The 13,509-nt window shown below is 42.7% G+C and overlaps 1 protein-coding gene across 3 annotated transcripts in view; it reads right to left on the bottom strand.

Annotated features, from left to right (window-relative positions):
- rybpb (RING1 and YY1 binding protein b) overlaps positions 1 to 10,492 on the bottom strand; it is a 32,081-nt gene extending 21,589 nt beyond the window's left edge. The window contains exons 1-2 of one of the 3 annotated variants that reach the window (XM_042339631.1): positions 10,379 to 10,492; positions 9,047 to 9,181 (exon numbers count right to left, since the gene is read on the bottom strand). In XM_042339631.1, the coding sequence (XP_042195565.1) occupies positions 9,047 to 9,181; positions 10,379 to 10,404 (161 nt within the window). In that variant the 5' untranslated portion in view covers positions 10,405 to 10,492. Of the gene's footprint in view, positions 1 to 9,046; positions 9,182 to 9,503; positions 9,573 to 9,952; positions 10,031 to 10,378 lie in introns of those variants that run through there. The other 2 variants (XM_042339632.1, XM_042339633.1) reach the window with 2 other exon arrangements.
- Positions 10,493 to 13,509: the final 3,017 nt, after the last annotated feature.

The following is a 13,509-nucleotide window of genomic DNA, read 5'->3' as shown; positions in this document are numbered from 1 at the left end:
ATTGCAAGCGTTTCTCACCACAGTCCTCAACCTTCACATTACAAGGCATGATAATTTTATTTGGTTATACCTCATCATATAAAGCAACAAAATTGGTTCCGGCAAAGGGTCACCCAAAAATTAATCTTCATTTCCTTGTTGATTCTGATCAACTTTAATAATATCTTCAGCATTTTCTGCTTCTAATTTCATTTCAACCCTGATCTAGAATCACAATGCACTCAACATTACAACTTGCTCTCACTGCAACGATTAAGTCCCGGATCTGGTCAAGCAATGGTCATGATTATAATTAATAGTCTTCATTCATCAATGTACTCCAACAGCACAAAGTTACAAATTGAATAAAGGTTCTTATTTTTAATGAACCAACTCACTGCATCTTTCCTTCACTATCCTCAGATTCTGTACTAATGGGCCAGATGGTCTGACTGCTGAGGCAGCAAAGTCTGTGCTTGTGGGCTTTCAGGCTTTCTTCTCTTTTCAGTCCATTTATCAGTTTTGATTTGGCTGCCACTACTTCAGACTCCCAAGAACAATGCTACAATCCAGCTCGCTGGTCTACCTGTTGTGGATTTTGAGTAGTCTGATAGGCATAATTTCAGCTGCGGTGCAAATTACTGGACTCTTGAAATATTTTACACAGAAAAATCAATCCAAGAACAATTATACAAATTGCTTTAACCTGGATTTATAAATCTATAACAGAGATTCCCTAATGTTTGTAAAGTTTAGTCAATCAAGTTTCACTTTCAATAAGATGGTTATGTTACATTGTTACTAATCCACATAACTTCACCACATCAGAAGTCAATTTCAAAATTCACCCCTGCCCCACCTCTCCAATTTAATGGTCTCTCTGGTATCTAGCCTAAATGCTCATTCTTCACATGTCAACGTGTATAGTGATAGCCACTGACATCATCACAACTGAATCCAATCCCACTGTTATCCAACAGTTACAACATGCATGAACAGCAGAGAATAGAAATCCTGGACATTGTATACCCCTGTGCTAGACAGAGATGCTGAGAAGCTGCAGCACTTTTTTTTTACTGCTCAAATTGTGCAACCAACTGCTCGCAGACTTTGATAGGATTTGGTCCAATGGGACGCAGTGTAAACTAGACCCAGTTAGGAAAAGTAAGGAATATCCTCAGGTTTAGCACTAAAGTCTGTTGTACAACGGAGTACTGTAGCTTTGGTAATAACAGCATTGCAAAATAAGTGGTTTGGGAAGGAACAATGCTGTAGAATGGTTGTTAATAACACAAGATAAGAATCATAATTAGAGAACACACGAGGGACAGGAAGCAGTCAAGCTGGGAGCAGCCATTATTATGGCCGCTGGCTTCTGGCTGGTGAAAATATTCCACTCTATAAAATGAAGCAATTTTGCCAGCAGGAGAGTGACGCCACTTTCAAAACCAGCTTGTGTTAAACATAGTACAGTTCTCCACAATAACATACTATTACTCCTAAGCAAATGTGTGCTCAAGAAAGTGCGGAGCGTCAGTAAGATGTACAGTTCACTCTGGACTGCGCTCCATATTTATTTCAACATGATATATTAGTCAAAATGCAAGTTATTATCAATCTGATCTGCTCAAACACTAATAATAATCCATGATTTGATACAACAACTACTGTTGAAAAATGTCAAAGCTCTTCAGAAGTAACTGCTGTGAAGGATATTTGCAGACAAACATAGCAGCCAATTTTCACAGCAGGATCCCCCAATGAGTGGGAATATTTGGCCAGGGCAAAGGGAGTAATTCCTCTCACTTTATTGAATAGTGTCTATGAAATCATTAATGTCCATCTGAACTTTAATGTCTCATCCAAAAGACTTGTGTGGAGTACAAAACACCTGTAGAGATCTGTTGGTCTGAGCGGCCTGTTTCTATGCTGTACTTTCTTTGTAATGTTACCTCAACAACAGGATTTCATTTATAGAGCGCCTTTCACGTCGGGAGGACGTCCCAAGGCGCTGTACAGTTGGGTCAGGACCCGAGCAGGGGGGAGATGGTCAGGGTGAGGGGCGGGAAGGAGCGAGGAGGGGATAGAAAGTCGAGAGGGGAGCTGAAGGCACAGTCAAAGAGAAAGGTCTTGAGACCGGCCTTGAAGGAGGAAAGGGAGGAGGCGGCGAAGGCACTGGGGATGGAGTTCCAGAGCCTCGGGGCTGAGAGTCTGAAGGCCCGGCCACCGTTGGTAGGGCGGTTGGGGCGGGGGGTGTGGAGCAGACCGGAGCCAGAGGAACGGAGGGTACGGGCAGGTAGGTAGGGGGATAGTAGGTCGGAGAGGTAGGAGGGAGCGAGGCCGTGAATGGCCTTGTAGGTGAGGATGAGGATCTTGAATTCCAACAAAACAGTGCATCCCCTGTACTGCATTGAGGTATTATCTTGAAATACGAAGTCAAGTCTGAACTAGGGTCTTAAACCCTTGGAACCTCTTGATCCAGAGCAGAGTGCTACCAACTGAGCCAAGCTGACATGGTTTATTTCTGCGTACCCAGCAGTCCCCCACCCCACCCCACCCCCACACACACACAGGTAAATGGGATGTGAAAATTAGGTCCCAGGCTCACTGGCCATTTCATTTTAAGTCTATGTGGGTGTTAAGAAATGTGCTTAGTATATCAAGATTGCCATATTGGTAACAAGTAAACATGCATAGCTCTTCTCAAAGAGTTGGAAAGAATGAGGAGTGTCCTCGGGTTCAGAACAGAATCTTCTAAAAAAAAGAACATTTGGGGGGGAGGGGACGTTCTTAATCATACTCCCCAAAAATGTCAGATTCAGCAAACTGCTAAACAAAAATACTTACCATTATATTAAAATTCCTCAAAAGTGGATAAAATCATATTATTCACATCTATTCTCCTGAGTTAATAGTCAATCCAACACTTTAATCACCCTTCATACTCGTGGCATTGAATGATTAAATAGGGCAAAGTACAAAAGCAAAGGTGGTTTACTAAACTAAATAAGCAGGCAACAGAAATCAGGATACTACAACATAGAATCATAGTATATTACAGCACAGAAGGAGGCCATTTGGTCTATCGTGCCTGTGCCGGCTTTTTGGAAGAGCTACCCAATCAGTCCCACTCCCCCACTCTTTCTCTGCACACACTTGCAAATTTTTTCCTCTTGCAGTACCCATCTAATTCCTTTTTGAAAGTTGTTATTAAATCTGTTTCCACCACACTTTCAAGCAGTGCATTCCAGACCATAACAATTCTCTGGGTTAAAAAAATGTCTCCTCATCTCCCCTCTGGTTCTTTTGCCAATTATCTTAAATCTAGAGTTCTGACAGAAGTTCATAGACCTGAAACGTTTTCCTCATTTTCCTCTCTCCATAGATGCTGCCTGACCTGCTGCGTTTTCCCAGCGACTTCCGTTTTTATTTCAAATTTCCAGCATTTGCAGTATTTTACGTGTTCCCAGAGACTGCTGTTTTTATTTCAGATTTCCAGCATTTGCAGTATTTTGCTTTTCTTTTAAATTCTTAAATCTGTGTCCCCTTGGTTACCGATCCACCTGCAGTGGAATCAGTTTCTCCCTTATCTACTCTATCAAAATCCCTCGTAATCACCTCTATTAAATCTCTCCTTAACCTTCTCTCCTCTAAGGAGAACAATCACAGCCTCTCTAGTTTCTCCACATAACCAAAGTCCATCATCCCTGGTACCATTCTGGCAAAGCTCCTCTGCACCCTTTCCAAGGCCTTGATATCCTTTCTGAAGTGTGGTGCCCAAACCTGGACACAATATTCCAGCTGAGGCCTAACCAATGACTTATAAAGTTTTAGCAGAATTTCCTTGCTTTTGTACTCTATGCCTCTATTTATAAAGCCATGGATTCCATATGCTTTTTTTGAACTGCTCTATCAACCCGTTCTGTCACCTTCAAAGACCTGTGTATGTAAACCCCCAGGTCTCTCTGGTCCTGAACTCCCTTTAAAACTGTACACTGGTGAACTAGGTAATGCATCCATTGCAATTCAACCACGCTTCAATTCTGGCAATAGAATCTTTAAAACTTTGAGAAACTAGCAATTATTTTCCTTGTGCTCATTTGAGGCATATAAAAATGAATTCACATTCACATGATGATTCAATTACAGTATTCTTTTGGGAACAATGTGCTGATTTCTTGGATGCAATTCTCACTCCAGAGATCGTTCCACTGAAGGATACAAAAAGTACAAGAGGAACAATAAATGGCAGGTACAGTACATGAAATTCCCCATTACTCCTACACTGGGCTTTCATAACCATCCATTTCAATGCATCACTTGTACTTGCCTCAGGGCAACGGCACTGCATTTCACTCATGTACTTTGCATACTCCATTCTGACTTCATAGTTTAAACTGCAAATTATAATTCTACACACAGCAGCAGAGAGCATGGCAGAGATCCATTGTACAACTCCACAAGTGGTATGTTACAGAGGGGATTCACATCTGATCCCCTGCATTGCATGCTTCCAAACTTAACCACACCAACATGTAGAAGCATGGATCTAAGGGCAGTTATTTCCTCACAGGAAGTAGGTAGCCCCCAAGCAATTAAAAAAAAACTTGCATTTTTATGCTTGCAAATAATCTTAAAATGTTACAGTACAGAAACAAACTGTTTGACTGTCAAATCTGCAAGTGGTTTACCTCACAGGCCACTTGATTTAATTTAATCCCAATCTCCCATTTATTCAAACATTCCATCAATGCAGGATGCTCCCACCATAATGTATGGGAATGTCAGCCTTCTATATAGCTCAACTGGGGCTTGAACAACACAACCTTCTGACACAGAAGCTAGGGTTCTATCAACAGCCAAGTGACATCTTGGCAGAGCCAGCTCAAGTCCCTGCACTAGCCAGGTTCTCGTGTCAGATCATAAAAAAGGGTACCAAGGATCAAAATCTATACAAACAAGTGCCATTGTTTTAAAACAGGATTGCGATATCCCCCATGGTGGATAGGTTCACAACAGGCCCACATATTACTTGGCTAGGTTACTGGAGGGTTAGCAGAATTTATGGAATTAGCAGAAATGTATATCATCAAAGCTACCACCTAAAGGGAAATGCTGTAATAACTAATTGGGGGTAGCAGTCACCAAGAATACACCTAGCTGAAATGGATCATTGTCAAGAGGACTGAGATCAGATCTTAAGACTGTATGTTGATTAAGTTGTGGTGAAACTTCACAAATACAAAATATGCAGTAATAAAATTATGGAAGCACAAACCCCATTATTTTGTTGCTCCTTTTTATAATTAGTTCCACTTAAAGTTGCACTTTGTATGTACTGTATTTTCAACAAAAAAAATTCCTGCCCCCAAGTAAAAGACCAAATGTTGCTTTCTTCCAGTTGGGAATCAAAAAGGCTCCAAAATGCAGATTGGGATGAAAGTTGGGTTAGTCCTTTATATTTGCCATTACTGCATTTTCTTAAGAGAGCCTGCTGCATATTGGCTTCGAAGCTGTCCAAACTATCAACCTCATTAACCGCTCTCGAGTGCATACAGATCTTACCCATAATGTACCAAGTATTCCATATTTCATAAAATTCTTACCTTACCTAACAATACAAAAGGCAGTATAAACACAAATACAAAGAAACAAAATTCAGGCAAGCAGAATTCTAAAGTTGGATTGCAAATCGAATGTAAGTAACTTAAATCTGAGAGTTCAGGTGATCAGCTAAGCTTCACACTTGTGATGTTATATCAGATCTTTGTAATAGTAAAGTACTGCACAATCAAACTTTAAGATAGTTTTAATTTTATGTACTCGAGTCACCTGGTGGCCTGCCACAGCTTAGAACATTCCTACTGTTATAATGTGAACATGTTAGTCAAATTATAGAATTTAATTTGAATATATCATAATAATCCTTGCATTTGATACAGCGCCTTATCACTTCTTTCAGATGTCTTAAAGCGCTTCTCAGAATATACTGTATAGTGAATTGACTGTATATTTTGTGGGTGAAACATGGCAGCCAATCGTGCACAGCAGTGTCCCACAAACGTGGATTGAAGTGACCAATTTGTTATTTTTTAGTCAGAGGAGCGGTAGAGAAAGAAAAATAAGCATACGGGGAGCCCAAGATTCAGTTTGATCAAATAAATAAAGGTTTCGGACTAGGAATGAAACAGCACCAAAAGGGAATAGATTAAGACGTGAGCAGTTCGGAAAGCGGTAAAGTATTCAATGTAGCAATGTACCATCTGGATCACAACAGGGGAAGAGCGCACACTTCAACTCTGCAGGGAACCATTTCCATCAAGTGGTATGCAATGGTTTTACCTTTCAAAAATCTGTATTGAATTTTCTTTGTACAAGCTATTGCTATTTAATCTTAAACAGGTATCCAATCCAAGTGTTCAGATTTAAAAAAACGCTTCAAGAGCACAACTTTTTTTTCTGATCAGCTGTTTTTGTTTTATTCAAATGTACAACATCTCAAGGCTACAAACCAACCAATCTCTTGGGGCACTCTGTGAAATATGATACTCTGCTGGCAAAGGTGCAACTTACACCAGTGTATGTTCAGAAAGCTTATTTGGTTTCATTACTTTTTTGTCCACCAGCGAAGTAATAAACAAACATGCAGTCATCCACTCTAAGAGCTTGCAAAAAGTTGAACATTTCTCTGAACTAGATGCAGGCATTTACGGTCAGTCTGACATGGCAAGCATATAAAACTGCAGCAAACTTGGTCATCTTAACTGTTGCAAACATCTTGTCACATTTCTAAGAACGAAAGCAATGGGGAATATTGAAAAAAATCAATACATATAAGCATTGGAAAAAAGCACTGAAAGTTACAAACCATATTTGTGAAACTTTAAATTCTCTATTCATACTTTCCTTTGAATGCTAAAGCTTTGTTCCTTCCTCACATACGTACGCTTTGTTCCTTCCTCACATATGTACTAAAGCCCTGAAGATTTTTAAAAAAAACGTAAGGGGGGATTATTCATTTAATCCGCATACCTACCATGAAGTTTAATAATGTTGCAATTGATAAGCAAATATTATTTAGATGCTTTCAAAACTAATGTTTGAATTATCCACTTTGACTGGAGTTTCTAGAAACCTTGATTATGTAGAATAAATGTTGCTAGCAAGTTTCAATTCTAATCAAACTGTAATGGGCGGGGGGGGGGGGGGGGGGGTTGCTCATTGGACATGCCAGGAATGGCTTGTGGACTATGCCTTAAATCCTAAATTTCTACAACGCATATAAACATAATGTTCTTTGTGGTCCCAATGCATCTTCTTGCAATTCTGGAAGAGAGTTAACTACACAAACCTTAGCAACGATTGCTTAATGGTTGAACTGAAACACACACCAGTAGTAGATATACGTATTAAATATTGACCCCTCCCCCTCTATATACAACGTGCCTCATGCAAATCCCATGGGATGAAAACTGCGAAATCGGATCGATTTAATCACAGGACTCGCCTCCACCAAATGCTCTCTGCATCGATATTTAACATTTAGAAAACTCCAATATATTTGCACAATCGTGGATGTATGACTCAAAGGTCAAGAGAAAAAAAGTTGTCGAATAATAGTGGAACAATCTAAAACAAGTCATCTATACTTCAGAGCCATTTAAATGGGGGGCAGAACGCATTGGCTAACGATCTGGGATTAGATCTGTTCGGTTCTCACAACATTGGGGCGAAACTGTTCATGCATCGTCAGTTGTTTCCGCAGAAAACAGAGAACTTTCTCAAAGTGTTTCCCCACAATGAGTTTCAATCACTGCGTCAGTGAAACAGTCAGAACCCGACCACATCACAACAAACAACCCACACAGGGAATTCTGTAGAAAATCAATTACTACTCATAACTGTACCAAGTACAGAAATGCCGTCATTTTGTTTTTTTAAAAGGTAACTCTTTTTATAAATGACGCCAATTACCCAAGTTTTTGAGTAGTTCCTGAAATCGGACGTGTCCTCAAACAGTTTTCTTGACAAGAGTGTGTATATGTATGTGTGTGTCCCCTGTCAACCACTAAGAAATGAGCATTTATGCAAACCATTTGGCAAATCATTTACTTTTTCACCCCAGAGTCACGTACGACAAAACCAGTAAAAAAAATACACAAAGGGGAATAAATCTTCACACTATTTCACCGTGCACTATGTGACGCTATGCAAAAAAAAAATGGATTAACAAAGCAACAGCCACTGCACAAACCATCTGCAAACGGCACATTATATCAAACCTGCCAGCAAAGGACTAACGTGAACAGACCTGGACAAGGCGTATCGTTTCTTTTTTTTAAAAAAAATATATACCCCTTCTACATCGGTGCACTTTCTTTCTTTTTTTAAAAAAAAAGCGACTCCCCTGAGCCACTATCCCCTCCGAAGTTACCTCTCTCTCTCTCCCCTGCCCTGACCCTACATATCATGCCCACCTCCAGCCGCCTGCCATTTAAAACCAGAATGTCAACCGAGCTTACAAAACCACACACACACACACACAAGGTGTTGAACCCAAACCTCGATCGGCCGACAAACAACACACAGGGAAAAGAGAGAGAGAGAGAGAGAGAAAGAGAGGAAGAGGGAGGGAAAAGAAAAAAAAAAGCCATTACATAACCAGTCGAGTACAAAACACACACACACACACACAAAAAAAAGCCTCGAAATGTTCCGGTCTTTCTTCTTTTGATGAGAATAAATAAAAATCCAACCAGACAGCGTAACATCAACATCAACAAGTCTTGATCCCAGCAGTAATTTATTTAAAAAAAAACAAATACAAATATATATATATATATACACACACACACACAAACACACAAGAGACATATTTCCAGGCACACACGCCCTCATTTTTCACCATCTTCCTCCCTCCCACCCAGCCCTTTTCTTCTTCCAAATCTATTTTTTTTTGAGGGGTGGGGGGGGGTTAAAAAAAAACAAGGAGCGAGGGAAGGGAATGTATATTAAAAAAGAGAGAGAGAGAGAGAGAGAGAGAATTAAACCCATCAGCTCAGCTCACCGAGTGGAGGTCCCTTTCCGTACATCGCAAATGCTGCATTTGAACGCTTCCGCACTGTTCCTGAAGGTGCACACACTACAGTCCCAGAACCCGTCCTCGGAGCCGGCTTTGGCTTGTCTCTTTGGCCTTGAAAAACTGCAGAAAGAGAGAGAAATATTATAGGTATATATTATAATAATAATAATAAAACAAGTGAAAAGAGAGAGAGAGAGAGCTGAGAGAGAGAGAGAGAGAGAGAGAGTGTGTGTGTGTGTGTGTGAGAGAGAGAGAGAGAAGCAGGAAGGCAGAAACAGTCTTCATAAAACTGCAGAGAGAGAGAGAGATGAAGAAAAAAATAACGATGATGATGATGATGATGATGAAAACAAGTGAAAAGAGAGAGAGAGAGAGAGAAGGAAAGGAGGAGGGAGGGAGTGTTAATAAAAAGCACAAGACGCTTTAACACACACACACACACATAAGGCAAATTCGGGTCATGTTAACGGCGTCTGACGGTCCCTATTATTTTTTTCACTCTCCCCTCTCTCTCTCTTTTCCTTCCTCATATTTTCTTCTTCGCTCCCCCTCTCCCCCCCTCTCTGTCTCTCTTTCTCTCTCTCTTTCCTTCTTCCCCCCACGTCTCCACAGCTTCCTTCTCTCCCTCTCTCTCTCTCTTTCCTTCTATACATCCTTTCTCTCTCTCTCTCTCTCTTCCTTCCTCACATTTTCTTCTCCCTCCCTCCCTCTCTCTCACTCCCTCTGTCTCCACAGCTTCCTTCCCTCTCTCTCTCTCTCCTCTCTCTTCCTTCCTCACATTTTCTTCTCCCCCCCTCCCTCTCTCTCACTCCCTCTCTCTCTCTCACTCCCTCTGTCTCCACAGCTTCCTTCCCTCTCTCTCTCTTTCTCTCTCTCTGTACACACACATACACACACAGAGCGTCGGCCGCCATAGCTGCACAGTTCGGTTTAAACCCTGGTTTCCAGACCAAGACAAGACGCCACTTTTGGGGAGGGAAGGGGAAGGGGAAGGGGGACGACGACGACGACAACAACGACAACAACAGGAGGGGGGGAGGGAGGGAGAGAGAGAGAGGGGGAGAGTGTGAGGGAGGGAGAAGGAGAAGAAGAAAAAAAAACATTGGAAAATGAAACGTAAACCATTTTAAAGCCGTGGTTCAGACGCTGACTGACTGACTGACTGAACTGACTGACTGACTGACTTGGCAGAGGGGAGAGGCACAGAGAGAGAGAGAGAGAGAGAGTGCGGTTGCTTTCTTTTCTCTTCTTTCTCCTCTTCCCCCCCTCCCTCCCTCTCTCTCTCTCTGTGTGTGTGTGTGTGTGGCCTGTGTGTACCTGTTAGGGCTCTTCTTGTCCCCCATGCCGCAGGACTGGCTTCGAGGCGCGGAGAAATGGAGTCTGTGAGAGGAGCTGAGGCTGAGCTGAGGCTGAGGGAAGCGGCCGTGTGTGTGTGTGTGTGTGTGTCTGTGTCTGAGCCGCGAGCGACAGCCTCTCCCCCCCTCCCCCCCCCCCCCTCACACCGCCTCCCGCGCGCCGCGTGACACTCCAACCGCCAATCGCCGCGCGAGGAATTTTAAATTGCCGACTATGGAGGGCAGTGAGTGAGAGACACACAGTGACACAGAGAGACAGAGACACACTTTTATCTTTTTTTTCTCTCTGTTGTGCTCTATCTTGCAGTCTATCACTCATTTTCTGTCTATATCTATCTCTCATTCTTTCTTTCTCACTCTCCATATCTCTTACTCACCCTATCTCTCATTTCACGATACATCTGTCAATCGCTCATTATTTGTGTGTGCATGTGCGTGTCTCTCATTTCTCTCTCTTTATATGTCTCACATTTTCCACATCTCTCACTGTCTTTTTGCGTCTCACTTGGTCTGTTTCTGTACCAATCTTTCTATTGGGGAAAGATTCCACCCGGTCCACACGTCGTACTATTTATGTAGCATTTTCGAGCATCCAGAATTTGGCAAATTATAACTTTGAAATCAACTTTCTGTAGATCTTAATAGAACTTCAAAATTAAGGCTGTAAAACTTGCCAAATCCTGGACACTATGAAATGATACATGGAATAAATCTAGACCCAGGTGGAAATTCTCCCTGTATGTGTATATGTCTCTTTCTATCACTATCTCCTTGTATATTTCTCTATAAATATTTGTTTGTCTGTCTCTTTCTCTCTGTATCATTCTCTCTTTGTCTACCATTTTGCCTAACTGTCTCCGTATAAACTGTATATATTTTATATAATATTTATATATAACACTTCCCCCCCACCCCCCCGTCTATCATACTCTCTTTCTTTAATGGTCTATCACTTTTGCTCTTTCTCTGTCTGCCGGTTGTCTCTGTCACTCTGTTTTTATGTCTCTGTCATTGTCTCTCTGCCACTTCTATGTTTTTATCTCTCTGTCACTCTCTTTCTGACTGACACTCTCTATTTAGGTCTATCTCTGTGTATCTCCCTTCTCTCTGTCTGTCACTCTCGCTGCCTCTTTCCATGTCTGTCACTCTCTTATCTTTGTTCTCACTCTCTGTGAGTCCCTGTGACTCTATCCGTCTCACTCTGTTCTCTCTCACCCTGTGTCTCTCTACCCGCCTTTGTGTCTCTCATTCTCTCTCTCTCGTGTCTGTCTCCTAGTCGCACTCTCTTTTTGTGTCTTTCACTATCCCTCTCTCCCATCTCCTTGTTTCTCACTATCTCTCTCTCTCTCCACCCATCTCCCACTCTCCCTTCCTGCATCTCATTCGCTGTCTCGGTCTCTCAGTCTCCCTGTCTCTCACTTTGTCTTTATCTCTCATCTCTCTCTGTCTCTCTCACACAATCTCTCTCCCTCTTCCTGGCTCTCTGCCTCTTTCCGCCACTCTCTCCCCCTCTCAGCCTTTCTCTCTCCTTCTTATTCTCCTTCCTCTCTCTCTCACTTTGCCTCTCTCCCTCACTCTGAGACTCCTTCTTCCTGTCTGTCTCTCAATCTCTCTATCCCCGTCTCTCAGTCTCTCACTTACTCCCTGTCTCTCACTATCAATTTCTCACACTATCTCTCTGTGTCTCACTCAGTCTCAGTCTCTCTCTGTCTCAGTCCGACACTCTCTTTCCCTGACTCTCATCCCATCTCAGTCTCTCACTTTCCTTACCTCTCATTCACCCTTACTCAGTCTCTGTCACTCTTTCACTCTTACTGTCAGTCTCTTTCTTCCTTGGTCTCTCACTCTCTGTCTGTCTCTCTCATTCTCTCCGTCAGATTATCTCATTCTCTCAATTTCTCTCTAACAATCTATCTGTCTGTATGTTTTACACTCTCTCTCAAACACCGGCTCGCTCTGTCTGTCTTTCACTCACACTGTCTGCCCGTCTCTCTCTTTCTCTTTCTGCCGGTGTCTGTCTGCCTGTCTCTCACGTTCTCTCTGCCTGCCTGTCTGTCTGTCTGACTCTCTGTCTGTCTGTCTCACTCTCTCTCTCCCTGTCTCTCACTGCCTGTTTCTCACTCTTTCCCTGACTGTCTCTCATTCTCTCTCTATGCCTGTCTGCTCTCACTGCGTGTCTCACTCTCACCCTGACTGTCTCTCACTCTGCCTGTCTGTGTCTCTCTCACTCTCTGCCTGACTGTTTCTCACACTCTCTTACTCTTTCTATCTATCTATCCTCTGCTTGTCTCTCACTGTGTGTGTATAAGTCTGTCTTTCACTCACTCTCTGCCCGTCTCTCTCTTTCTCTTTCTGCCGGTGTCTGTCTGCCTGTCTCTCACGTTCTCTCTGCCTGCCTGTTTGTCTGTCTCTCTCTCTGCCTGTCTGTCTCACTCTCTGCCTGTCTGTCTCACTCTCTCTCCGTCTGTCTCACTCTCTCTCCGTCTGTCTCACTCTCTCTCTCCGTCTGTCTTACTCTCTCTCTCCGTCTGTCTTACTCTCTCTCCGTCTGTCTCACTCTCTCTCTCTCTGCCTGTCTCTCACTCTCTCTCTACCTGTCTCTCAATCTTTCCCTGCCTGTCTGTCACTCTCTATGCCTGACTGTCTGTCTTTCACTGTGTGTGTCTCTAACTGTGTATATGTGTGTGTGTGTCTCACTCTCACCCTGACTGTCTCACACTCTGCTTGTCTGTGTCTCTCTCCCTGCCTGTCTGTCTGTCTCACTCTCTGTCTGTCTGTCTCACTCTCTCTCTCCCTGTCTCTCACTGCCTGTTTCTCACTCTTTCCCTGACTGTCTCTCATTCTCTCTCTATGCCTGTCTGCCTCTCACTGCGTGTCTCACTCTCACCCTGACTGTCTCTCACTCTGCCTGTCTGTGTCTCTCTCACTCTCTGCCTGACTGTTTCTCACACTCTCTTACTCTTTCTATCTATCTATCCTCTGCTTGTCTCTCACTGTGTGTGTATAAGTCTGTGTGTGTGTCTCTCTCTCTGCCTGTCTCTCACTCCCTGTCTGTCTCTCTCTCACTGTGTGTCTCTCTATGTGTTTGTCTCA

The sequence above is a fragment of the Callorhinchus milii genome, unplaced genomic scaffold, assembly GCF_018977255.1.
Source record: "Callorhinchus milii isolate IMCB2004 unplaced genomic scaffold, IMCB_Cmil_1.0 Scaffold12, whole genome shotgun sequence".
Lineage (NCBI taxonomy): Eukaryota > Metazoa > Chordata > Chondrichthyes > Chimaeriformes > Callorhinchidae > Callorhinchus > Callorhinchus milii.
This window is presented reverse-complemented; position numbering and strand designations above follow the sequence as displayed.